The sequence below is a fragment of the Mauremys mutica genome, chromosome 3, assembly GCF_020497125.1.
Source record: "Mauremys mutica isolate MM-2020 ecotype Southern chromosome 3, ASM2049712v1, whole genome shotgun sequence".
Classification (NCBI taxonomy): Eukaryota; Metazoa; Chordata; order Testudines; family Geoemydidae; genus Mauremys; species Mauremys mutica.
Window position 1 is genome coordinate 172,946,016 of NC_059074.1, and position 27,967 is coordinate 172,973,982.

Genomic DNA, 27,967 nt, shown 5'->3' on the forward strand with positions numbered 1-27,967 from the left:
TGTGAAGCCCATCTTCTTAAAGGCATTCTCCATCCTCTCTGCCTCTGAAACAGTCAGTTTTACAGTGCATCCCCTGAGACCTGTGCAAAGAGAGGAAGAGGCTGAACTGAAGTTAGTCCCTGGCACACAAGTGTCTATTACCCTCCATTTGTTTGTGTTTTCCCCATCTGCAAAAAGGGAGTAGCACTTACCTACCTCACGGGGTGAAGTGAGGCTTAATTTTCTGTTGGTAAATTGCTTTGAAATCCTCTGATAGTATAGTGTTACAGATATCAAAATATTATTGTTATTTACTAACTCTGATTGGACAAGGTCAGTGGCTAACTAACTAGAGTTTCACTTATGTCACACTCAGGCACATGTAGTCAATGGATTAACTGAATTTGAGTGCCAACCACAGGCCCCCGTTAAGTTTCCACAATAATGATCTGCCTTGCAAAGAATGTATACAACATTCTTGCTTTCTAGAATTGTCCTTAACCTAATTCTTTCTCCTCAATTTGGTTTGGTTGGTTGGTCCTCTGATAGGGTGAAACAGAACATAACTGTTAAAGTGCTCCCATTCTGGCAAGTATTGAAGCCCTCCCTGACTGGGTTTGTTTCTCTCATACCAAATTTCTGTACCATGCCCACTGCCCTCTAAGATATCTAAGGGCTTACTTGCACTGATGTAGCTACACCTATGTAGCTACACCTATGCTGTGCCAGTGCAAATCCATGCTGTAGTTGGATTGCACTAGTGTAAAAGGGATTAAGTCTTTCTCTCACTTCCCTGCCAGATTTATCTTTGCTGATAGCTAAGTTCATACCTGTCGAAGCTTTGGGCTTGAATTGCTTCTCACGCTAGTTTCTACACCAATCTAACTTAGTTGAATTGATTGGAATCACTGCGGATTTACAATATCGTAGGCAATAGTGGAATCTGGCCCATTGTTTCATGCTGTCTCTTTGGAGACTCAAGAAGATAGCCCTCATTGTTTCACGTTCAGAAGTCTTTCTTCACAGCCTTAAGCACGTGTTCTTATTTATAATGCATAATTTGAAGATTGGGGGATTGCACAGGTAAAACTGAGGGTATACTGGCCTATAGTATCATAATTACTGATATTATTTTAGGAGGAAAGAGCCCAGCTTGAGTCTCAAAACCCAGATGAATTTGCAGGTCTGGAAGTTACAAAAACAATATTTTTATTTGTAAAATCAGCTAATATATGGAATTAATCAAACAAAATAAACAGAATGCTACAGTGCAAATGTTACACAGTAACTCTTCAGAGTTGAACAGTAGTTTTAAGTAAATCTTTTCTAAAGGAAACTTTCAGATTTCAAAATGAGTGTTTTTTTCCATTTTGATGAATAAGCAAAGAGTTTGTATTAGTGAATCATTCAGGGGAAAAATTGGATGTGGTTTTTCATAGAAGCAGGTGGACATGGGCTAAAACTTTTTTTTATTCTGAAACTGGATTTGAATACACGGTTTTTTAGCAGGGAAAAATTTGCACAGGCTCTTATTCATAAGTGACTCAGTACAAAAATTCCCCACATTCATTGCAAGTCAAAGAAAATAAGAGTGGCAGGGAAAGGCAACCTAGACAGCCCATCTACAATCTAACCACAAGACAAACCTTTGGGAAATTCATCTACCATACAGGCAACTACCTGAGAGGACCAGATGATAAAGAAAAAAAAGTAAAGAAAAATCATGTATAGTTTAGCACAGGGGTCGGCAACCTTTCAGAAGTGGTGTGCCGAGTCTTCATTTATTCACTCTAATTTAAGGTTTTGCGTGCCAGTAATACATTTTAACATTTTTAGAAGGTCTCTTTCTATAAGCCTATAATATATAACTAAACTATTGTTGTGTGTAAAATAAATAAGGGTTTTTAAATGTCTAAGAAATTTAACTTGTCTGGACTAGTAGGGCAAGTAAATTAAAATGGAGAGCCCCTCGGACCAGTGGCCAGGACCCGGTCAGTGTGAGTGCCACTGAAATTCAGCTTGCGTGCCACCTTCAGCACGCATGCCATAGGTTGCCTACCCCTGGTTTAGCATGAAGAGCCTACACTTGATCACCAAAAAATAGACAGAGACGTAATATGCTGTACAGAAATGCTAATGATCTACTGCAGAACTCTTAAGTGTGGTGATTTAACAGAACTAATTAAATCTGATGGCATTTAAAAGATTATTTATATTATATATATATAATCTTTTAAATGCCATATATATATATAAACAAGAGATTCCAAATATTTTCCTTCATTCATAAGTCATTAAGTAGCCCCATTTGATTGTAAGGAATATGGGCTTCAGTGTGTTTTGGGTAGAAAATTAATATTTGATCTGTGGCTGTTGAAATTATGGGCAAGTGTAGTCAATTGAAGGTTTTATGGAATCACTGAATTATTTCCGCTGGAATTTTTGTTCCTTTGAGAGTAAGATTCTCCTGATATCTTGCTCTTAGATGAAGCAGTGATAGCAGGATATGGCAGTGTTATATTTTTGTTTCTTTCTGGACTGTTTGCACTCCTATTTGGAATAATTTTAGTTTTAATTCATAACTAACAGCCTGTTCATATTGTGGATCCCCGTTTCATGGTTTAATTCAATTTGATTGTTGAGGTGCTGAGGATCACTCTCTTATGCACATTGTCAGAGAGAGATGGAGTTAGAGAACACTGTTTTTGAAGATTAGAGAGTGACAAAGAGACATTGTCATATACGTGAACCTGATTTATGGAAGTGAAGAAATTAATGATGGGCTCCTGGCAGCCTTAGGGCTGCTCTAACTTGTGCTCTGGCTGGTATGGCTCCCTGGGTGCTCTCCACACTGAGAATAGCTAAAGTGTAGAGTGCTCTGGTTTGCCCCCAGGGGCGGCTCCAGGCCCCAGCACGCCAAGTGCGTGCTTGGGGCGGCATGCCGCGGGGGCGCTCTGCCGGTCGCCGGGAGGGTGGCAGGCAGGCAGCCTTCGGCGGCATTCCTGCGGAGGGTTCGCTGGTCCCGCGGCTTCGGTGCAGCAATTCTATATCATTTGGGAATCCACTTATGCTTTAAGGTTTTCTCCAGGAGTTTCTATGGCATTCTAAGGACCTTTACATTGCTGCAGTTGCACAGAGGAACCAAGAGTCGATCCCTGTAAATTTCAGTGGCTGCAGATTTCACTTGAAAGTCAAATAAGTCTTCCAAAGTTGATGACTTACAATAGTCTGTTTAAATAATTATTTTCCAGTAGCTGAAAACTGTAGACCATATGAGGAATTTTAATTTGTCTCAATATACCTTCTCCTTTGAATTCCGATAATAAGTTGACATTTAAGAATATTTTACAACCAGTAAATATTAAATTGCTTTTAATCAGGTTCTTGAATATGACATTTTTCACATTGCTCCTTGCATTCTTTATGTTTATGTGCCTGGAGCATTTCCAAATTCCTAAATAAACACTTTGATATTACTTTTAAGGAATTTACTTGCACTGCTTGATATTCTCATCAAAAATATTTAATTCCCCCTGGAATGCTATTAATATTTTAGTTTGTCAACAACCCCAGCTCAGCTGTTCCCTCCATACCCATGCCCGATTTCTCATGTCTAAAATACAATGGCAAAGAAATATATACATGGCATCTTTTTTCCTTTTTCGCTCAGGTGTGTCTTTGTCTTCTATGACCTCAGAAAGCGACTATGCTATTCCCCCTGATGCCTACTCAACAGATACAGACTATTCAGAGCCAGAGCAGAAACTCCCTAAAACCTGTTCCTCATCTAGTGATAGTGGAAAAAATGTGAGTACCAAAGTTATGTAAAGAATAATAGTATTTCTTTCTTCTACACCAAATGTTAACAAAGCCCAGTACTAAGTTTGCTTGGCACACAGTGTGATGATTACAAGTAGCAATGTGTTCAGATTCATTAAATGACCCATATGCTGACTGTAACAAATCAGACACTTGGGGTGACCTATTGTGTGTGAAATATCTAAACACAGCGTAGAAGAACCAGGTTGGGTGTACAGAGGGGTGGCCTCAGTAGCAGCAACAGCAGAGACCCCACTAGAGAGTCAGGGGTGGGGAGAATTACATACCACCCTGTACACAGTACAGAAGATATACATGGATGGAGTGTCTGCAACTTCCTCACATAGGATATGGGGGACTGTGAGCATATCAGATGTGTGGTCAGTGGGTCCGCAGGCTGCACAGATCACAGAATCCAAACCCACAGCGTGGGGTAACGGGCTGCACCTTTATTCCTCACTATGGCTTGTATTAATGGTGGTGGCCTGGGTATCCAAGCCGCTTGGCTGAGTGGGGATGAGGACCATATCACTCAATTCCTGACATAGAGCAAAACCTTGAGCTTTATTTTGCTGGAGTTTGCACTGAAGGTGTGTTTGTGTGCAGCTGCGGAATTACAATTCTCTGGGACTGTCCAGTAGGTTAGGCTCAGAAGTTAGGGGCTGAGCATATATATTTTTAAAATTACAAGCTTTATGTGGAATGTTTTCATTATTATTTAATGAAAATGTTGTATAATGCTTAGAGCCTAGGTCTGGGAATCAAGAGTCCTGCGTTCTGTTCTTAGCTCTTATTGTGTAACTTGGAAAATCTCTGTACCCCTGTCTAACTGTAAAATAGGGAAAATACTTTTTTATCTCACATGCATGAATCTTAATGCATGTAAAAACTGGATCTTTCTACTATAAAAAGGCAAAGTATTGTAATAATTATTATTTACCATGCAGGCATTTTTTCTTTGGCAAAATACCTTGTTATAATATATTACATAACTTATTTTTTATTTTAAATAATCAGGAGCCATTGGAAAAATCTGGATATTTGTTAAAAATGGGTGGCAAAGTAAAAACCTGGAAACGACGATGGTTTGTGCTCAAAGGTGGTGAGTTATTGTACTACAAATCTCCGGTGAGTATGAATAACGTGTTTGCTGTTTAGTTCCCGATTCCTCTAAATGACTGTAAAATTGCCAGATGGAAAAATACATTTCTTCATTTGAATACATTAAATTAAACATTTCATAATAAAGCGCCCAGTCCCACAAACTGTTGAGCACCCTCAACTTTTATCTTATGGGATTTGAGGGTACTGTACCTGCTAGGTCAGTGGTGGGAGGGAGTGAGGGCTCCGGCTGCGGGTGCGGGCTCTGGGGTGGGGCCAGAAATGAGGAGTTCAGGGTGTGGGAGGAGGCTCCGGGTTGGGGTACGGGCAGGGAGGGCTCTGGGGTGTGGCTGGGAATGACAGGCTTGGGACCGAGGGATTTGGATGGTGGGAGGGGAATCAGGGCTGGGGCAGTGGGTTGGGGTACTGGGGAGGGGTGTGAGGGCTCTGGCTGGGAGTGTGGGCTCTGGGGGGGTGGGGATGAGGAGTTTGGGGTGCAGAAGGGTGCTCTGGGCTCGGACCAATGGGTTCAGAGGGTGGGAGGGGGATCAGGGTGTTGGGGCACGGGGAGGGTGAGGGCTCTGGCGTGGGGCTGGGGATGACAGGCTTGAGGTACAAGAGGGGGCTCTGGGCTGGATCAAGGGGTTCGGAGGGCGGGAGAGAGATCAGGGCTGTGGCAGGGGATTGGATTATAGGGGGGAGGGCTCAGGGGTGCAGGCTCTGGGCAGTGCTTTCCGCAAACAGCTCCCAGAAGCATGTCCCCCCTCCGGCTCCGAGGTGCAGCGGGAGCTGAGGGCTGGATTAAATGGTCTGATGAGTTGGATGTGGCCTGTCGGCTGTAGTTTGCCTGCCCCGTGCTGGATACTTCCAGTGATCAAGTCTTAAATGTGTTATACCAGTATTTTATTACAGATGAATAATCCTTTTTTTTCATGTTCTTTCACACAGAGTGATGTAATTCGAAAGCCACAAGGTCAAATTGAGTTAAGCGTATCCAGCCACATTGTAAGAGGTGATGGAAAACAAACAGTTCAGGTGCTTCCTTGTCTCATTGTATTTTTAGAGGGTCCTCTCTTTTCACTCCTAAAAGTGACCCTTCCTCCAAATGTGTCTCCTTTTGGAGGCAGTCAGTGCCCTCCATCTGAGGGGGGAGGGATTGTTTCAGTCATAGAAACTGGAGCTAGAAAAGACTATAGCAGTGGTCCCCAACCTTTTCATGTGGCGGGTGCCAGACGAAGGACCTTAGCAGCGGTCGAGCATCCGCCAAAATGCAGCTGAATTTCGGCGGCATTTTGGGGGCGACACCTCTCGATGACATCGCTTGTTGGCAGCAAGCGGCGTCATCGAGAGGTGTCGCTGCCGAAATGTCGCCGAATTTCGGTGATATTTCGGCGAATGCTTAACCGCCGGCCAGGCGCCTGCGGGCACCGCGTTGGGGACCCCTGCTCTATAGGGTTATCTTTTTCACATTCTTGTGAAGGCAGGATTGTTACCTGTAACATTAACCCGGATGAGATGGCTTTGTGCTCCAAGCACTCTGAAATCACAGATTAACATGCCAACAGTTGCGATTCCAACTTAGGTAAAATGAATTCCATGTAATTTACTACAGGGGGATCTTTCAAATGAGATGTCATTGACTATGGGGTCGCCTGCTCTGCATGGCCATTAAGCGGTTCTACTCTGAAAAGTGACAGTAAAAATGTTGCGAATATTTTGTATTTGTAAATAAATGTATTGTTTAAATAAGTTGAAATGCATAATATTCCTAGAACTGAAGGCATCTTTTCTGTCACTATTCAGTTGATCACAGAAAAACGAACATACTACCTGACTGCAGATTCTCCCAACATCTTAGAAGAGTGGATCAAAGTACTGCAGAATGTTCTTAAAGTGCAGGCTGCTAGTCCACTTTTCATACAGCCTGATGTGAAGCCAGCCATGAAAGGATTGCTGACCAAGGTAGGGACACTTATTTCCCTGACAAAGTATTTTTATTCTGTTTTTATTTTTAAAAATATTTCTGCTTAATATCTCTAAGTGAAAAAAGGCAACAAGAACTGTATAAAACGTGTAGTAAACTAATTTTAGTTACCAGTCCTTCTATTGACGTCAATGGCAAAACACCAATTGGCTTCAACAGGAGCAGAATTGGATCTTTAACAGGGACTTCTTTGTACAGTAGTATCTAAGTTGGCTGCAGTATTTGGCATTGGCCCTTGTGTGATTTTGCAAAAGTGCTGTTTGAGGAGCACCCAAAATTAAAGTCCAGAAGTACATGTACTATAAATATTTAGCATAAGAGTAAATAGATTAAATAGATTAAAGTAGACATGCTATACAATATGAATAAACTAGGACTGCCTACTGTAGTACTGTAATAAAAATCTAAGGCCTTGTCTACACTACAAGACTATTTCGAATCAACTTAGTTCGAATTTGTGGATTCGACCTTATGAAGTCGAATTTGTGTATCCATACTAAATACACTAATTCGAATTTCTGAGTCCACATTCACGGGGCCAGCGTCGACTTTGGAAGCGGTGCACTGTGGGAAGCTATCCCACAGTTCCCGCAGTCCCCGCTGCCCATTGGAATGCTGGGTAGAGCCCCCAATGCCTGCTGGGGGAAGAAATGTGTCGAGGGTGGTTTTGGGTAAGTGTCGTCATTGAACCGTCAATCACAACCTCTCTCCCTCCCTCCTTGAAAGCGCCTGCGGGCAATCTGATCGTGCACTTTTCTGGTCAGTGACAGCGCGGACGCCACAGCACTGCAAGCATGGAGCCCGCTGCGATCATCGCCGTTTTCTCCTCCTCGCACTTTATCGTCCACCTCTTCCACAGTCAGCTGATGAGAAATTGGGCTACTTTTCAATGGTGCTGCAAGCACTGGGGAACCATAGGGGACGTTTTGCAAACATCAACGTCGGGTGGCCGGGCAAGGTTCATGATGCGTGTGTTTTCAGGAACTGTGGGCTGCTCAGACGCCTGCAGGAAGGTAGTTTCTTCCCAGACCACGAAATAACTGTTGTGGATGAGCAGATTCCTAAAGTCATCCTCGGGGACCCAGCCTGCCCGCTAATGCACTTGCTCATGAAGCCCTATACAGGTGCCTGGGACAGCGACAAGGAACTCTTCAAATACCAGCGAGCAGCGTGACCTGTGACTGTTCAGTTTCTTTACAGAGAAGCTGAACCTGCCCCTGTTTCTTTACCCACTGACTGTTGACTCTCCTCTTCGGTTACATACCCCGTTCACCCCGTTTCCCCCACTTCCAACACACGTGTAAAAATAAAATACATGTCCCATTGTTACTGAAGAAAGGTTTCTTTATTCATGACTTTGCGTTAAAGGGTTGAAACTGGGAGGCAGACTGTGCTGAGTAGGTTGTGCGGTGATGTAAAGACCGCCTCTAAACTCAACGAATGACAGGCTCCTGCTCCTAGAGCGGTCCGCAGTGCCGGAATGTTTCTTTCAACGGAGCCTGCCATCCCTCTTTTTCGAATTCTGTGTGCGGGGGGATATGTGACCTTGTGGCGGAGGAGTACGGATACAGATTCCTCTGCTGCGTGACTCAGCGGTCCAGGACAAGGACCGCTGTATAAGATCTGTAACCGCCCTCCCCCGCTACAAAGTCACATCCCCCCGCCCACACAGAACCTGGAAACCACCTCCCATACCGACCATGGTGCCTACTGACTGCACTGTGTGTGTGACCCGCTGCTGATCCTGCCCCCGTGTCTGTACCCTGGGAAAGGTGACTGTCCTATGCAATTAACAACCCCCTTCCCCACGCCCCCCATTCAAACACAGTCTTCTTTGAAAAAACATGACGGAAACAGTAATTAACAGCAAAGTATTTTTATTACTTAAGTAGACACTTAGGGGATGGAACTGGGATTGGGACTTGTGTGAGTCCGGAAGGGAACGACTTCTGCAAATGTAGGTTATGAGAGCTTTTGGGTACTTGAGCACTCTGCTGGGGTGCAGTGACAGTTTACACGGCCTCTGGCGCCCCTCCTTCTGGTTATTTTGGGTGAGGGGGGTATGGGACTTTGTGGCGGGGGAGGGCGGTTGCAGATACACTGCAGGGGGGCTCTGTCCTCCTGCGGTCCTGCAGAACATCCACAAGGTGCCTGAGCGTGTCCGTTTGCTCCCTCACTAGTCCAAGCATTGTTTGAGTCGCCTGCTTGTCTTCCTCACGCCACCTCTCCTCCCGTTCGCTGTGTGAGCGCTGGTACAGAGAGACGGTCTCCCTCCACTGGCTCTGCTGGTCCGCCTCAGCTAGGTAGCAGCCCATACGTTCATCGAACATCTTGTCCCTTGTCTTTTTCTTTCTCCGCCTAATCTTTGCCAGCCTCTGCGAGGGGGATGCTGTGGCAGGTCTGGAGACAGTGGAAGCTGTGAGATGGGAAACAGGGAGTGAATTCCTTGCAAAGATACATTTTTGCGAACAATTAACTGAGTCTAGGCTGTCTCTGTGAATTCTGGGTTGAGACCCCTGTGCCTGCTGGGGCACAAATCATTTTCGCGGTGGATTCTGGGTAAATGTCGCCAGTCATTCCTTCCTCCGGGAAAGCAACGGCAGACAATCATTTCAAGCCCGTTTTCCCAGAATTGCCCTGGCATACGCCATAGCGTGGCAACCATGGACACTGTTTTGCCTTTTGTGTATGTCACCGTATGTGTACTAGATGCCGCTGACAGAGGCGGGCCAGCAGCGCTACACAGCAGCATGCTTTTGCTTTTGTATGACAGCAGAGATGGTTACCAGCCATATTGTACCATCTACCATACCATAAATTGGTAATAAGATGGTAATAAGATGGGCATGGTTACCTGTCCTTTTGCACTGCACCATTTGGTGCTGTCATAAGTGCCCCTGGCCGAGCAGCCAGGGGCGCAAAAGCAAAAATTGGGAATGACTCCCTGAGTCAATCCCTCCTTTTTGGTATCTAAAAATAGAATCAGTCCTGCCTAGATTATGGGCAAGTGTACTAGAGAACCACTGTATCATAGAACCAGATAGCACAGCTGCTCTGTGTCCGATCCTGCATAAATTTGGAGCTGTATGCTATTCACAGGGGGTGCTCCTGCAACAACACCACCTGTTCATTCCGGCCTTCCCACAGCCTTCCTGGGCTACCATACCATTGTCCCACCACTTGTGTGATGAAGTAATAAAGAATGCAGGAATAAGACACAGTGACTTGTTTGTGAGAAATGAGTGGAAGGAAGCCTCCAGCTGCAATGATAGTCCAGGCAGGACATTAATTACTGTGGATGAAGGAGCCCATCATCCCTCTGCTAGTCCAGGGGCAATTCAATCTTTTCTTTACACAGGAAGGGTGGGGGCTGATGGAGCTCAGCCCCCTGTTGCAATGATGAGGACGGTTACCAGCCATTCTGCACCATCTACCATGAAAAATTAGGGCCAGGCGCCCTTGATCGACCTCACAGATGCTAGTACACATGGTTACCAGTCCTTTTGCACTGCCCCATGTGCCAATAGGCTGATGATGAGGACGGATACCAGCCATATTGCACCATCAGCCATCCATAGCGTGGGGGGAGCAAGGATGTTGGTGTTGAGTGCTGCACCATCGCGTCTATCTGCAGCATTCAGTAAAGATAGGGTGACATGTAAAAGAGTCAAGAGAGGATTGTTTTCCCTTTCACTTCTGGTGGTGGGTGGGGTGTGTGCGCAAATTGCCGAACTATGCCCTGACCCACCGCAGACACTGTGTTTGACCCTAGAAGCATTTGGAGCTCATCCAAGAATGCAAATACTTTTCGGAGACAGAAGGAACTGTGGGATACCTTGCGTCCTCATTCCCCCCTCCCTCCATGAGCGTCCATTATATTCTTTGGCTTTCCGTTACGCTCGTCACGCAGCTGCGTGCTGAGTCTGTGCTATGCCGTCTGTCCGTGGATTTATTAAAAATACTTTTGACCAGGCGCACCATAACAGTAATTCCACTACTTAGATGCATGAGTCTCCTAGCGAGATCACCGTGAGGACAGGCACTGAAGGAGATAGAGAGCGCATGCTGCGTGAAATCTATCACGAACCACGGACCGATGCAGCCGTGCTCGGGGAGGCAATGCATGAAAGCCTCGCGCGGAAAAGGGTGCTATCACGGAGCACCCAATAAGGCAGCTCTCCCCAGGAACCTCCTGCTGATGCTTATCGATTAATGGAAGGAGAGCTTCGTGGAGATCTCCCAGGAGGATTTCTGTTCTATCACCATATATAGAGAGACCTCCTTCTCACACACTTCAGATTCCTGTTATATTAAGAATAAAAGTTAACATGGTTAAAGCACTTAACGACTGCTCCTTCCCCTGATTCAGGATCCGGGTTCATGGCCGGGGAGGGTTGGTAGGGGATCTCCGTGACGGTGATGAATAGATCCTGGCTGTCGGGGAAACCAGCGTTGTAAGCGCTCTCGCCTGCCTCGTCCTCCACAAACCCTTCCTCATCTTCCCCGTCCGTGAACATCGTCGAGGAACTGTCCGTCGACACTGTCCCATCATCAGAGTCCATGGTCACTGGTGGGGCAGTGGTGGCAGGCTCCGTAGCGTCCGTTTGCCGCTTTGATTTTTTGGTAGCCTTGTCTGGGGTCCTTGATTTTCACGCGGCGATGCGTTGCATGACGGCTGTATCCTCTGTCTGGATCATGGCTTTGGAGACCTTCTCGTAGGTCTTTGCATTCCGTTTGTTGGAGCGCAGCTCCGAAAGCACAGACTCCTCGCCCCACACACCGATCAGATCCAAGAGTTCCCGGTCAGTCTATGCTGGGTCCCTCTTTCTATTCAGAGATTACATGAACTCCTCTGCTGGAGAGCTCTGCATTGCTGCCGGTGCTGCTGAGCTCGCCCCGATGTCCAACCACGAAATGAGATTCTAACTGTCCAGAAAGGAAAAGGAATTCAAATTTTCCCGGGTCGTTTCCTGTGTGGCTGCTCAGAGCATCGAAGCTCGGACTGCTGTCCAGAGCGTCAACAGAGTGGTGCACTGTGGGATAGCTCCCGGAGCTACTAAGTTCGATTTGCATCCACACCTAGCCTAATTCGAGCTAGCCATGTCGAATTTAGCGTTACTCCACCTGTCGGGGTGGAGTACCAAATTCGAACTAAAGAGCCCTCTAGTTCGAATTAAATGGCTTCCTGGTGTGGACGGTTGAGCGGTTAGTTCGAATTAACGCTGCTAAATTCGATTTAAAGTCCTAGTGTAGACCAGGCCTAAGTTGGCAAGTCTTTTTCATTTGGCCACTTGATCCACTACCTTCCATGTTGAATTCTCTGTTTGCACATCGTTAGGACCCTTATTCAGCGCATGCCCCAATTTAAACATTTTTGTAAGGGGTCTCTCTATTTTCCAACATCAGCAGTCAAAACAAGATATTTCAAGATAATGAGGATAATGTGTAGAGTGAGGGACTATACTATGTTAAGGTTAATTTACTCATCAGATTTAGATGCTCTTCTACTGCGTATCATTATTATATTCACAGGAATGTAGAAACTATTGCAGTTTATTAGGGGCTTCACTTTTAGGTTCTCCTCTGATCTGTGGAGAATGAAACACCTTCCAACTTCTTATTAAATATGCTATATGTTTGTATATTGTACTGATACTAGTGGAAAAGCCCTTAATGGCTTGTGAAATCACAGATTAACATGGAGTGTGTGATTCTCTGCCTGAATCCACACCAGCTCCAGTAAAGGTTACAGCAGCCTTAACACTGCAGTAAATAGCTGTTTTACTGTCCCTTTGCACCACCAGAGCAGCACAAAGGGGCTGGGGCACAGCAGAGAATCTGACCCAATCTGTTTACCTAGTAATCAGAATATTAGGCCAATTTTTTAAAATTTGGGTCTCACATTCAGCACCTCTGGAAAAAAATTCAGACTGCTCATTTAAGTACCCTAAACATGGATGTAGGTCATGTTAGTCACCTGTGTTTGAAAATTTTGAGCCTAGTGTCTGAAGTAGCAGGATGGGGCTTTGTGTATTTAAGATAGCAAAGTCATTGAAAGTGTAATGTTGGTCTATACAGACATATTCTAGACCTTCCTTATTTTTATCACTTGATATGCAGATTCTCGACCCTGCTTGAATTCAGTTTAGTGTACAAACTGCACTTTCCATTCTTAATTTAAAATAGCTTAAATTTTAAAGATGAATCAATTCTTCTGTTGCTTTTAATAATAGCTGTTTCACAGCAAAGTGCCTCCTCCTCAGTGTCGTCAGTATTTTGTACTTATGAGTAGAATTGGTTTGCTATGACAGCCTACTGAAGCCAGCAATTAACTTTTACGAAAGCTTGTTCAAATCCATTAAGGGTTTTCTTGTGGTGATGGTGGAATTTGTTTACATTTGTAAATTTAAAGCATTAACAAAACAGAGGAATTGGTTTGCTTTTATAGGTTTAAATTAGAATTGTAGCTTTTCTTTTATTTTTGTTTAAATTCCTTTACTTTTACAGATTCTTTTAATATTTCCTTTAAAATTTATATAAAACAGATTTTTTAGGATTTTAACTATTTAAATTGACTGTAGACCAAATGCTGGCTAATTCACAAAGCAAACATGAAAAAATAGAGATGAACAAATTTTTTTTCTCTACCTATTTTTCAGATGTATTTGTCTTATAACTATAGTAGGTACAAACACTGAGACAAATAAGATTTTCAAGTTCATGGTTTCATTAATACAGTCACTTCATATGCTCTTCTAAAACCAGCTGCCTTTGCTCGTAAATAGAATAGCAATGACAGTAGATACTTATGAGTGAATACAAGACTGTCTTACCATATTTATTTAGAAATATAAAGTTTTGAAATGTTTAATAAATTAAAAAGTTAACCATTGAGCCAGTGTAGTGATTTCCCATCTAGGTCACATCAATGAAAGGGCATCCCTTTATTTTAGTGATGTCAGTGAGAAAGCATTATATTTCACTGCTGTCGCTGAAAAAAATTGTACTGCTGTCTGTTTTATTCTTTACAATAGCTTAATGCGAATTGAAGAATAGGTAGGAATGAGGAAGCTATCTGTCCTAATCTGTGCAGTTATGGGAAAATGACCTTACTGCTAGAGACTGTTCTAAAATGTTTTTCCCCATTCAAAAAACTAGTGATGCCACTTCATAAGTGGGGAACTTCATTTCAACTCCCATGGCTGTTATGTTATAACCAGACTTCTTGAGTGCTAGATGCACTCACTTAGCACTACCTTGTGCTAATTTGCTCAATGGATCTGGGGGGAGCAGGCAACAATGCACTTTACTCTCAGTTATCCCACTCCATTCACCAGCCAGTTTTCATCTCTTCAAAGGACTGATGTTAATCAAAGTTAGCTTGGGAGGGAATCTGATTTGGTGATTAGAGCAGAGAACTGAAGGGTAAGGACTCTCAGCTTACTCCTGACTGTTGCTGATCTATTGTGTGACATAACTTAACCTCTCTATGCCTTTGCTTTTACTCCTCTGTAAAGTGGGGATGTTAAGACTTACCTTCCTCATATGGCTTTTGATACTTAATTTTCATTAAGTGCTTGGAAATTCTTGGGTGTAAAGCACTATAAGAGTTCTAATTATCATTAGTTGTAGTAGTTTATGACTGTCCCCTCCAATTTTCATTTCCTCAGCTTTTTGTATCTAGGGCCTGATCCAAAGCCAATGGAAAGACTACTGCTGTTTTGAATGGGCTTTGACTCAGGCCTGTTATACTTTAATTCTAATGCCTGTAGTACAGAAGGTCATGCAGCTTCAAATTTTTATATTTATATTAATGTTTTACAGGAATTCTTTATTCCAAGCATCAGAGTTCTGAGAAGTTGAAATATATGAATCTAAGCTTCACTGGTTGGGCCCATCTCATAAAAAAGTTTTACATTAAAAATAATTTATTCTTAACTGTACTGTAATTTCAGGTGAAACATGGATATTCCAAAAGGGTGTGGTGTACTCTGGTTGGAAAAACTCTTTACTATTTCCGTAGTCAAGAAGATAAGGTATGTCTTTCTAATGGTCTTTCTATGACTTGTTTGCTCAGGACTCTCAGGTGAATGAAAGACAGACATTGGGGTGGATTTTTAATCAAAAGGCTGCAACTTTATTAACTAACATTGGTTATGAGTAGTATATGCCTAGCCATCTCACGCCAGGCATTTAACTGAGCCTAGTGCAGGTTACAGGCTCCTACCATATAACAAATAACTGAGAGTAGACTCTTCAGCCTGCCTCCGTGGACTCTCTCATCTTTCACCTCTGAGGGGGGTTCAGGGTACTAAAGGGGGGGGGACTTTGGTCTACAAAAACTTCAGGTCTCCTCTTCTCCTTACAGGTCCACCAGCACAAATCTTCAGTCTCATTGATCTCTGGAACTGGCCCTTTTAGCCTTTATCTGCCCTGTATGTCAGCCTCATGTTGCAACAAACTGAACCTTCCTTTATTATCCCTTAACATACAGACATCCAGGTCCTCTTCTTTACCCTACTTGTGCCTTCACAGAGCTTCAAGGAAAGTGAAAAACCCACTGGACCACTGCCAATTTTGCCCAATGAGGGGACAATCCTTCCTGATTCCAAGATGCTGTGGATTTGACTGACTGTCTGTTTTTTGGGAGCACAGTTCACTGTCTACAACTAAAGGGAGGGCTGGGCACCTATTGAGTTCCCGAGGGAGGGGAGGGCAGCTGAAGAGGCAAAGGACTCAGGATGACTGGGGAAAAGTTTTGGTTGTGGGTGGGGGAGTGCAGGGGCCAGTCAGCTCCCCTTTTCCCCCATACAGCCAATGGGATGCAAGAACCTGAGGAAGAGGAGGGGCCTGGCCCCTCTATCTATGGCCACATGCTTTATTCCGTTCCCCTGTTCTGAAAGTGATGCATCCATTTTTCTGGTCCAACCAGTATCGCACCTCATCGCCTGTTGAGATGGGGGAGCATTTCTCAGAAATATGCCCTGCCCCCCTTCTGGGACACTATGTTCTCCCTCTGGTCTGACCAATTGTCTCTATTGCTGAGCTGGAGAATGGGGATTTTGGTGATATCTGAGCAATCCTATTGTTAACCCTGAGTTTTAGTATATTTTATTTCACTCACTTCAAACCTAGTTAAAATTAAACTCGATAGCCAGTTGACTGTCTATTTACTCCATTAAGCCATTGAAATAAAAATAACAGAAGCAGCACAGAGAACCTCCAATGTTACTTCCAGTGTACATATACATTATCCTCCTAAACAAGCATATAACCATGTCAGGCTTGATAGTGATTTCACTGGGCTTTAGATCCGGCATATTGTTTTCTCCATCTTCCTTCCTTTTTCTTCTTCTCCCTGTTGCCTCCTGTTTGTTCTTAATTTAGGGGCAGATCCTAGCAACACTAAGGCATATGAGTAACTTTGCAGTGTGATTAATGTCATTGAAGGCAAGTGGAAAATTTGAACTAGTAAAATAGTGCTTATTTATGGTACTGTACATTGTAACAAATAGTAATAAGCCACACTTCAGGATTTTTATTTAATATTACTCTTTGAAAGTATACCAGTGCTGTAATGTTCCAAAATCCAGTAACACTTTCATTTCAGAATATTAACTTCTATCTCATTTTACAGAGAAGCTGCTAAAAAAAAAAGTATATTTACATTTTCAATCTAAATATTGACTGAGATTTGATGACAAATTGGTTTTCACCTCAATTGTAGTAAGAAATCTGTATGTTTAAAGTACAAGAAGTTCTTATCTTTGACCAAGTTCTTATCTTTGAAAATTATTCCTCGTGAGAAGGCCCTTTAGAAATATTTAGGCAGTTAGCTGGCTCATCATAAATAGTTGTCTAACATTTGGATAAGTTTTACTGCAGTTTTTTAAACCAAAATGAACAATTATTTTATTAGATGGTAATGTGGAGGAAGTGCAGCTTTTACAAGCAGAATGTGCTTTAAAAATACTGCATATGCAGTTTTACAAAACTGATTTATTTTTCAATATTCGAGGAGTTGCTAACTGAAAACATAAGTTTATATTACAGTGGAATGTGTGTATAGAAATAAAGAGCCTGTGAGGCATCCGGTAATGTAAACTGCTGTATATGTTACATTAATGGAGTCCATTTGGTTAAAAGGATTCAAAATAGCATTATTATTTTGAAAACCATGTGCTGAACAATGGAGAAGGATTACACTAACTGAAATCATATGTCAACACAGCTTCTTGTAAACCTAACTTAGGTTTAATAAAAATACTATTTAGCACAAGTACGTCATAGCAATGGTTTCTTGTAACTGAGATGGCATCTCTGAACCTTAGGATTCAACAGCCCCTTTCACAGAATTTGGCCTGTTCATAAAGCAAGAAATTAAGAAGCACTACAGGAAAGGAAGCCAGCACATGTATCTTTGACTCATGTCCATTCTGTTAGTGAAGAAGAACCGAGAAATCTGCATCCTTCACTAACAGCCAATGCCTTCTTCAACGGGGGCAGCTTACCACCCATGTTAAAATACTTATTTTCCAATCAGTATCTAAGAAGACAATTCTTGATAAAAACCAAACTTGCCAGCTACTTCCTAGTATCTAATCTCCAATTTCTTAACAAGATTATTGAGAAGATGGCAAAGAGTCAGCATCAACTACACCTGGTCTCTGGTGATATTTAAAAAACATTCCCACCCAATAATGTGCCATAAATATGGTGCTGATTGCTCTTGTGCACAACCTGCTCTTGGTCATGGACAAATATCCCTTCTCTTTTTGCTGGATCTCTTCACAGCGTTGGACACCATAGACCACGAAGTTGTGCTGGCTTATCTCAGATTCTTAGCTGGTGTATATGGCAGCACACTGAAATGGTTCCTATCCTTTCTGTCAGACCGAGCTCAGAGTAATGGGAAGATGCTCCTCAGACACCAAATCCCTAATCTATGAAAGTTCCTCAAGCCTCATTTCCCTCACCCATCATATTCAATATAGGGTTGTAAGACACCACAGCCTTTATAAACAGCAGTACACAAATGATACCCAGATCGTCTTCACCTTCCCATCAAACAGCGCCATCTCTTAGCTATCCCAGTATCTCCAGGAGATGAGCATCACAATAAAAGGTATCCAGCTAATGCTAACTCTTAGCAAGACAAAGGTAGGGAAAGAGAGATTTTTCAAGAAACTAGCCAGCATTATATTATCATCCTCTGTAGAGGGCATAAGCCTACCTGATAGTTGTGAAAATGGTATGTAGTATTTGTGTCCTTCAGGATTCCTCATTGATAGTGGATGCCCACATAGTTACACCTATGAAAAACTGCTTCTTCCACCTACAGCTGACTGAGAGACTAGATCCATCCTGACAGAGGAGGACTTGGCCATAGTCATATATGCATTTGTAACCTCCAGGCTTAAATACTGCAATCCACTATACCTGAGAATTAAACCGGAGATATGAAAAGGATCCAGTAGTGATGCTCCAGTAGTAGTGATGCAGAAAGCAGTAGTGATGCTCCAGTTGCCACAGTGACGCCCCATCAAATACTAGATTAAGGCTATGTCTACACCACAGTTTATGTTGACAGAATGTATGTTGCTTGGGCTGTGAATAAACCACCCCCCTAAGTGACATAAGTTACACCACATAAACGCCGGTGTGGAAAGCACTACGTCGGCGGGAGAGCTTTTGCCGCTTGCGGAGGTGGTAGTAGTAGCTCCAGTAGTAGTGATGCAGAAAGCAGTAGTGATGCTCCAGTTGCCACAGTGACGCCCCATCAAATACTAGATTAAGGCTATGTCTACACCACAGTTTATGTTGACAGAATGTATGTTGCTTGGGCTGTGAATAAACCACCCCCCTAAGTGACATAAGTTACACCACATAAACGCCGGTGTGGAAAGCACTACGTCGGCGGGAGAGCTTTTGCCGCTTGCGGAGGTGGTTTTATTATGCCGATGGGAGAGAGCTTTCCCATCAACACAAGAGCATCTTCACCAGATGTGCTGCAGCAACACAGCTGCATCAGTGCAGCTTCACCAGTGCAGCACTGTACATCTAGACATGCCCTAAGTTTAAATTCAACATCCTGGTCTTGAGTTTGAGAATCCTCAAATGGATTGGGCCTGGGATATCTCAAGGGTTGCATCGTCTCCCACAATCAAGACCTATTGTGTCAGATAGTTGCGCATTCCATGTGCAACTATCAAGAACAATATATCCTGTAGAAATGAAAAGCAGAGGTTAGTATGGAACTGAAGTCGTCTCACTCCTAGGACTGTGCTTTAATGACAAGACCATGCTTCCTCTCTTCCAGGATTGTAAACTGGGAAGGTGGCTTACCCTACAGTTCTTAGTAACATTAAAAGAATAGACTTTTATGGACTTTCCTAATGTCAAACATTCAGAACACGTTGATGCTAGTTTTGTCAGTTTCTCTTCGTTTGTAGATCAAGAACTGTAAAACTGATGTTATCCAAGATGACTATTTCTTATATTTACTTTTAGTTTCCTCTGGGTCAAATCAAGCTTTGGGAAGCTAAAGTTGAAGAAGTTGACAGGTCGTGTGATTCAGATGAAGATTATGAGGCCAGTGGTCGCAGTCTGTTATCAACACATTATACCATTGTTATCCATCCTAAAGAGCAAGGACCTACGTATCTTCTTATAGGATCCAAACATGAGAAGGTAGTAAATGTACCCTATCTCTTAAGTTTCAATAAGATAGCTATAACTGTGGTATTGTGATATGAACATTTTCTACAGTGAGTAAGATATGGAAAGTCAGAGATAAGGGACTTTTCTGCTAGACCATCTAGAAAGTGGTCTGATGTAACAGACAAATGGTCACACTTTTACAAATACTTATCAGAGTTTGAGTGATCACTATAGTTAACTGACCCCATTTAAGGTATCTGGAAAATATCAGTAGATTTTCCTGTGGGGACTCCTATCCAGTTTACTGCCCATTTTCTGCAGTAATGGTAATTAGTGTACACTAAGGGGAACACTAACAGGAATAATATGAGAGAGGTTATTTCAGAACAACATAAAATAAAATTTTTGACAGTATGGTAGACCTTGTTTTGATTCCTGATCTTATTCCCCAGGTGGAAAGGGCAATAATTAATACAAAGACATCATATTCGCCTCTTAGAAAGGAGAGGAGGGAATACTTTGCATCTCTCAATGATCTCTGACTCAGTTCTGCTCTTCTTGGCTAAAATGAATGGTGGTTGTAATATAAGGCCTTGATTAGGGATAGGGAAGTAAAACAAGGGGAAATCCTTGTGCCTTCACAGGAGGGTATAGCACTAATCTGAGGAGGGGGAAAAGCTTTCTTATAAGATGACTCAGTGGTTTAGTGAGCTAGTGCACTACAATTCAGCTTTCAGTCATTTAAATTCTGTCTTAGCTACATGTGAAAAAAATTAGGTGTGTGCCCTCTTCCTAGTCTCTACTGAACATTCATCACATCTGGCTTGAGTGCACTTTCTGCTCAAAAGACACCTATATGTAGACTAGAAAGCTTGCTGCAAGTCAGGATTAAGATGTTTTGGCTAAGCTTTCATGAGAACCTTTGTGTTTGAAGCCACTGATACTGTTCATGAGTGCCAAATTCATCTGTAGAATTTTTCAAAATGAATATTTTTGAAGTTCTTTGTTTTGGAAAATTTCAATAAAAACATGTAATATTTTAAACTCTCAAAAATCTGCTTGGAATGATGATTGGGGTCTGTTTGTTTTTGTCTTGTAGGACACTTGGCTTTATCACTTGACAGTGGCTGCTGGGAGCACCAATGTAAATGTTGGATCAGAATTTGAACAGCTTGTTTGCAAACTGTTAAATGTGGAAGGGGAGCACAGTAAGTTTATTTCTGGTTCCATATAATCTTAATACTTATCTGATCAACTATATTCTGAGTGTATTTGTCCCAAATTTGTCACTCTTTTTTGTACATATCAAAAGTTTAGTTATGTAGGCAGAGCTTCCAGTGCTTTTAATGTTTGTGTTTTGATATAGTCAGTTTGTTAATTCAGAACATGTTTTTCATAAACAGTAAATGTTTAGTCATTAGATTTCAGTAGAAAAGACCTTAGACATTAACAGACGTTCAAAACACTTTATTCATGGAGAAGCAAGAGCTCCATAGTAGGCTTTTTTTGGCCTTTTGTCTTCCAATTTTAATATGAATTAACCACAAAAGTGGCCAAGACCTCTTAGAAATTTCCATCCATTTTAATGTACTTTAAGTTCTTGACATTTCTGTAATGTGCTACTGATGGGGTTATATTTATTGGATGATCATGAGTTAGGACACTGCTATCTAGGTGATTAGTAGAGATGGTTGGTTTAGACTACCTGTGCTGCCTGCAGGGTCAAAGGGCTCCAAATCTTTCAGAGATCTCTTGACTCAGTAAGAAGTGCTACTTGTTGTTTACAGCAGGGTCTAAACACACAGGGCCTTGGAAATACAAACCAGGGCTACAACTCTATAGATGATTTAGTACTAGCACCCTTTCTCTTGGAAGTGGTGGAGATAATAGGAAGGCAATGCCTCTGCAGCAGCCTTTAGGTGAATGTGTGGCACATTTTCAAGCCAATAGGTATAACTGAAAGTGGCACCACCAATGACCTATCCTTCCCTTCCACCAGTGTTCAAAACTGGACTCCAATACTGCCAGTCAGAATTACATTACATAAACACTATGGTTCATTGAAGACATTAAAGTTTTAGTCTTGACACAGACAATAGCATGATAATTCTGCTAAACAGAAGTGCAGCGGGGCAAACTTGCATCCTACAAAGATAGGACTATTCCAGCCCTTGAACATCATACCAACAGTACCCATTCCATTCTCATGTTGCTTGCCATGGTGCTTGTAGGTTTTATCCGTGTTTCCCTTATGAGACTTAAAATAAATGTGAGGCTCTTCTGAGGCATTGTATAGGGAGAAAGGGAAGCACAGGAGACCTGGATTCTATTCCTGACTCTGCCACTGTTCTGCTGGGTGACCTTGGGCCAGTCACTTCCCCGCTCGGTGCTTCTGCTTCCCCATTTCTAAAATGGCAATAATGATACTGACCTCCTTTGTAAAGTGCTTTGATATCTACTGATTGAAAGTGCCATAAAATAAGTAGGTGTTATTAAACAAAGGACTGTTGAGTCACTTCTCTTCTTGCCAACAAGCAAGCACTTTGAGTACTCAAGGCAGAAATTTCACCTTGCCAAAATAAACTTGTTCCTGCACTAGACTAAGGTAGACATAGATTTTGGAGAAATGGCCATTTGCCCCAACATGGTGCTGCTGCAGCAGGATCAAGCATGAGCAAGTTACACAATAATCTCCCATGAAGAGTCAAAAATGAGCTGAAGCTTTATTATATGTGTCTGTCTGCCCAAATTCAGAACTACATCTTGTTCTTTGTGGCCAAAACGTTGTTGTACTTGGAAATGGAAACTGAGTTTTTAATTTATTTAAATATCTCTAGCTCAGCTGTAAACACTCTAAAGTCTCTAAAGCAGCGGTGGGCAACCTATGGGCTGCAGGGCGCGAGTGGCCTGTCAGGGTAATCCACTGGCGGGCCACGAGACAGTTTGTTTACATTGACCGTCTGCAGGCACAGCTTCCCACAGCTCCCAGTGGCTGTGGTTCACCATTCCCGGCCAATGGGAGCTGTGGGAAGTGGCGTGGTCTGGCCGCCACTTCCTGCAGCTCCCATTGGCCGGGAACAGAGAACTGCTGCCACTAGGAGCTGTGGGTGGCCATGCCGGCAGACAGTCAATGTAAACAATCTGCCTCGTGGCCTGCCAGCAGATACCCTGATGGGCTGTGTGCAGCCCATGGGCCACAGGTTGCCCACCACTGCTCTAAAGTCTGCAGAAGAATGTTCTTAGCTGGGGCATCTGCTGTTACAAACTCTGAGACTGATCTGCAGACCTTATCCTTGTGAGTAGTTCCATTTAAATCAATGGGACTATTTATGAGAATAAGGATTACTTCATCTGAGTTAGCATTTGCAGGATCAGGCCCTAAACTTGCTGATATTAGACAACATGAGCGAGAATGTATGTTGGGTGTCTACACTTAACTAATAGCTTTTAGCAGAGTCTTATCAAGCAACAGGAGAACGTGTGTGCTGCCCTTAAGGCAATCAACAAGGAAAGTGGTGATGTTCTATCTGAGTCCTCTACAGTATATCAGCACTGTTCTCTTGTCCATAGTATGTCACAGTAGCATAGCTTGCTAAGGTTTTTCATTTATTTAGTTGCTAGCATATCCTGAGTGTAAGTCACTTCCCACACATATGGTAAGAAGAGGCTTGAGTTCTTGTGCCCTACTAGTCCAGGCAAGTTAAATCACATTTCCTAGTGGCTAGATTCTGGTGTTCAGAATTATACTAGCAGTTGGTCTTGTTGAGCCTCTTGAACCAGAAATATGACTTCTGAAACTTTTCTAAGCAGACCTTTGTGGTATAGACTTCTCTAAAATAAAATAACTTATCATTGGGGTATGAACTGTGGAAACAATGAGCCAAGTGAACAGGAGTTGTACCAGACTTGCCTACCTTGAATGTACTGTTTTGATTAGACACACACAATGGAGCATACCACTTCAAACAGTGATCTCAAACTAATGAGATTTGAGGTAGTTCAGTACTTGAATGGGAGATTTCTACGGAGAAGCTCAACCTCTGCAGGAAATAGTTTGATGCACTGAATGGTGATATTGTTCCCCATACCTGTCAGAATTTGAAAGCCATAAACATGGCTACCTGGGAAAATAAATAAAGAAGGCCCTTTCAACTCAACTGTAATACATTGCAGTAGGTGTTTGGAGGGTCAGAATGGAAACCAAATACATATTTTGCTGAAAAAGTAGTGATTATTATTCAGTCATAAAGACGGATGAGTTTGTTTTCCTGCCGAGTCAATATCTAGCAAGTGCTAGTGGAAGCAATGTTTTTCCAGGTGAGATGCAACACCTAGGTCTGATGACACCCGCAGTTATTGAAAATACCAGGACTTTTTTCCCCCAAGATCTATTCCAACATGGGTAATTCAATTCTGCCTACTTTAGTTTCCCTGAAATTTCAAACAAATGAGAGACTCTTCTTTTACTATTAAGTGTTCCTATGCATTTTTATGTGTTGCTGTGATTCACCCAGAAGTGGCTGCACTTTATTGTTGGCCAAAATGATTCCTGTATGTAAAGTCAGTTACTAAGAGTTTATAACATATGTTGGGTTCCTTCTGGATGAAAAATGTTATGTAAAGTCATTATCTTAAATGATTCCTTGCAAGCAGTGACCATGTATTATCTGTTCAGCCTCTCAAATTTGGAGACACCCTACTCTTTGTCACAGCAAAGAAGGAATTGCTTCCCCTCTTACAACACTGCCATCAGAGGCCCTGCAAACTGAAGCAATTAAATTATTTAAGGTAAAATCCTGGTAAATGTTTGTGGTTTTTTCTGTGTGAGAGAGAGACTTTTTTGCTCACTAAAGGTGTTCTCTTAACAGACCTGTGTGTGAGTGTGACTAGTAACCTCATATTCAGTCCAACTCCAGAATCAGTAGTCCTTATCTCAGGTGTGGGGTTTCAAGAGTGCTTACCCTTTGCCAGGGGTTTTTTACTCCACTCTCCTCATTGGGCCAGTAGGGGAACCTAAGCCCTCCCACTTCACTGGGTTCCAGTCCAGGGACCCTTTAATAAGCAGTGAAGACTGCCTACACAGTTTCCTTGCTCCCTCACTGGACTAGTTCTTATCTTACCCTCTCAGGTCTTTCCCATAGACACTTCCCAGACTCACAGAGTATCAGCATCTCTCTCTTTAAGCTTCTTCCACAGTCTCATGGCAGAGCTTCTTAGCACTTTCTGCCACCCAGCTGGTTCTGCGGCTTTCTCTACTCTCCTGGCAGACAGCCTTGGCTCCCTACAGGCTCTTTCACCAGCATGGAGAATCCTGGGTAGACTCACTTTTCTAGCTTTCCCTCACCACTGCTTTGGGCTGCCTGTTGCACGCCCACCTACCTTCCTTCTGGGAGGTGCTGTCTGCCAGCAGTCCAACTCAGCAGATTGACTCCAGCCAGGCTTCTCTCGCTGAGTAATAGTCAACAATCTGCTCTCCTTCTTGGTCAGCCCCTAGCTGAGCTGGGTTCATCCCTTTTAACTCTTCCCTCCAGGGTTGACACCTACTGCAGGTGTAGCAGGGTGGAGTTTGTTGAGCCCACAGACTCTCATTAACCCCTTCTGGTCCACTGTGGGGTTGGTACACCCCATCACAGCCTGGAAAGAAAAGCTATGTCTTTATCTTCAGAACAGATAAGGCATGGACAGTGCTAGCTGAAGCCTCTCCACAGAGCCTCACCCTCCTAATCTGAAGAGAACAACTCTAGAGTTGAGAGAGCAGTTCAGTCTCCAGGCCTGTTTAACTTACAGCCTTTCTGCTGAGATTATCAGTAAAATTGCCAGTTAGCACCCAGGAGGATAGTGGATTTTTGGCCTGAGACTAAGATAATCAAATTCATGGGCTAGGAAACATCCATCAGATAGAGAGCTGGTTGAAATTTTCTGAAATGTGTTTTTTCAAGTAAATTTTAAACAAACAACAACTACAAAAAGTAATTTAAATTGTTGTGGCTTTTTTCATGTTTCTCAACCAGCTCTAGAGATTGAAGATATTTTACAAATTGTGATGGGAAAAAATGCAAAAAAATAAATAACCCCCAAACCATCATTTCTGCACATTTTTTTCCTAATTTTTGAACTAACTCTAATCATATGGTAACAATTATCATTCATTATGGACCTTGGCTGAATTCAAACTGATGACTTAGGAGGGAAAGTTTCTATTGTCCTTTTTCTTTTATAAATAAAAAAAATTATCAAGACTTTCATATACATATATCTAAATTGAGCCTATGTTTTCCTTCTTGAGTTTTGTCTTGATCCTGTTGCGTGCAGGTAGACCCCAGTGTTTGAGCACAGGTGGTTGCAGAACAGAGTCCTTGGGTGAAAGCCCAGCTCCATTGAAGTCAATGGCAAAACTCCCCTGTATTTCACTCTTCAAGTTAGATAGGTAAAAATGTGTTTTTCGCAGCTAAAGATTGCTATAGACTATATGCTAATGATTGTTACAGAGAAAAAGTACTTTTCTGCCATTTCTTTGCACACTGAGGGATATATTAAGAGTTAGAAAGCAAGTTCCATGGATGAATGCCCTTTCTCCGTGGACCTTATCCTAACATTATAAATTCTGCCAAGACCAAGTTCCTTCCAGTAAAAACTGTCTTAAGAAGTCATATGGGATAGTTTTTGGCTAGATGTAGAAAGGAATTCTATACATTCCATCTGTTCAGTCCCCGTCACTGGCATATCCAGCTTGTTTGTTTGAAATGTCAGGAGGGTCTTAAAGAAAAATGTCCATTTTATTTTGCTCATCCCAACAGCACGAAAGTTTAAAAGGGAATGAACTTTCCTCAGCACAAATAAACACATGTATTTGAAAAATGACATTCTGAATTACATTTAGCAAATCTGAACATCTATCACAGGAAGTAGTTATTTTGCTAGAAAGGGATGACTTATGTGACACTGTCATTATAAAGAACTCAGTGTTTGCGATTCTAAATTAATTCCCAACTTGATTGAAAACTGATGTATCAATCAAAAAAAGACATTTGGGTTCAATTTCAGTTATTCTGCTGCTAATCAAAATTAGTCAAATATATCTAAATATCTCAAGATAGAAGGAATCTAATCTGTTGATAGTTTGTTTCCCTTCTATCTTGGTTATTAAAATAATTCCTTAAAGATTAATATTTAAAATGTGTAAGTGGATTTAGTGATCATGTAACCAAGGGACTAAATATGTAGACCAACTGAACCCACCTTTCTGGGGCAGGTGTTACGCAAACTTTCTAGGACAACATTGCCATTGCTTTATGGAAGCTCCTAGCTATTCCAGAAGTGGAGTTTGCTTGAGCAGAGACTACCAGTAGTGCAAAATATTATGCTGCTTTTGTGATGTGAACAAATGGAGACAGAATGAAGCCATCAAACTCATGGGACTTGAGCCCAGATTTTAACTTAGGACTCCTGAGCTAAAGAACTATTGCACTGACCCATTGTGCCACCTAATAGCTCCCCTCTTTGTTTCCTCTCCCCTTCCCACATTGAAAACTTTCCCAGTGTAGAAAGAATACAACTCAAGAAACAAAAAATCCTAATGTTCTGGTTAATTTGTAGTTTATTGCATGAGGCCTTTAAAGTTTGTTGCACTTGTTTCAGCAGCCTTGCCATGGCAGGCAGCACTGCAACTGCTCACAGGACGGACCAGCCATGATTGTGTTGTGCCCACTTTTTGTTTTTATACCGACTGCCTTTACAGTAGTAGAAGATTGATTCTGAGCTTGCCCTTTTGGGTTTCAAAGTCCTGAACAATGTATATAGGCCCTGGTTTTATTCAGAACCTTCTGAAAACTTGCCTGACATCACCTCATCATGTCTCAGTAGGTGATTGTGTTTTTGCTGTCATAGCTCCTAGTGAGTAGAATTCACTCCCTGCAGAAATCTGCCTCATTTTATCCCTCCCCACTTTTAAAAAAGCATTTGAAAATAGACTGTTCAGAGGTATTTTTATCTTAAATCTGGCCATGTAGAGAAGAACCCCACTCCTTTCCTCATACTTTTCCAGTGATAGCACCTTATTTGTTTTTTAAATGTTAATTAATTTAATGCATTATGCTTTAAATATTATTGCATTTTTGTTATGAAGCACCTCTGTGAAGGGGTTAGGTGGAGGTTGATATATAAACTTACATATTATTATTTTATATCCAGACCTGCCAGTTGTTTATAAATGCTGCAGTTGACTCTCCTGCCATTGATTACCATGTATCTTTGGCTCAGAGTGCTTTGCAGATCTGCCTCACACATCAGGAGCTTCAAAATGAGATCTGCTGCCAGCTCATTAAGCAGACAAGACGACGACATCCACAGAACCAGGCAGGACCAATACAGGTATGAATAACTTCTGTTAATGGAATGTCCTTAACATGAGCAATGAAGAGCTTT

General features: G+C 42.3%; 1 protein-coding gene across 7 annotated transcripts in view; it reads left to right on the top strand.

Annotated features, from left to right (window-relative positions):
- The window catches only part of PLEKHH2 (pleckstrin homology, MyTH4 and FERM domain containing H2), a 130,402-nt gene that overhangs the window by 67,867 nt on the left and 34,568 nt on the right, over positions 1-27,967 (top strand). For 6 of the 7 annotated variants that reach the window (XM_045010290.1, XM_045010291.1, XM_045010288.1 and 3 more), the window contains 9 exons: positions 3,650-3,786; positions 4,816-4,926; positions 5,848-5,934; positions 6,703-6,861; positions 14,839-14,919; positions 19,394-19,573; positions 20,643-20,751; positions 24,219-24,331; positions 27,734-27,913. In XM_045010290.1, the coding sequence (XP_044866225.1) occupies positions 3,650-3,786; positions 4,816-4,926; positions 5,848-5,934; positions 6,703-6,861; positions 14,839-14,919; positions 19,394-19,573; positions 20,643-20,751; positions 24,219-24,331; positions 27,734-27,913 (1,157 nt within the window). The remainder of the gene's footprint in view (positions 1-3,649; positions 3,787-4,815; positions 4,927-5,847; positions 5,935-6,702; positions 6,862-14,838; positions 14,920-19,393; positions 19,574-20,642; positions 20,752-24,218; positions 24,332-27,733; positions 27,914-27,967) is intronic. The other variant, XM_045010292.1, reaches the window with a different exon arrangement.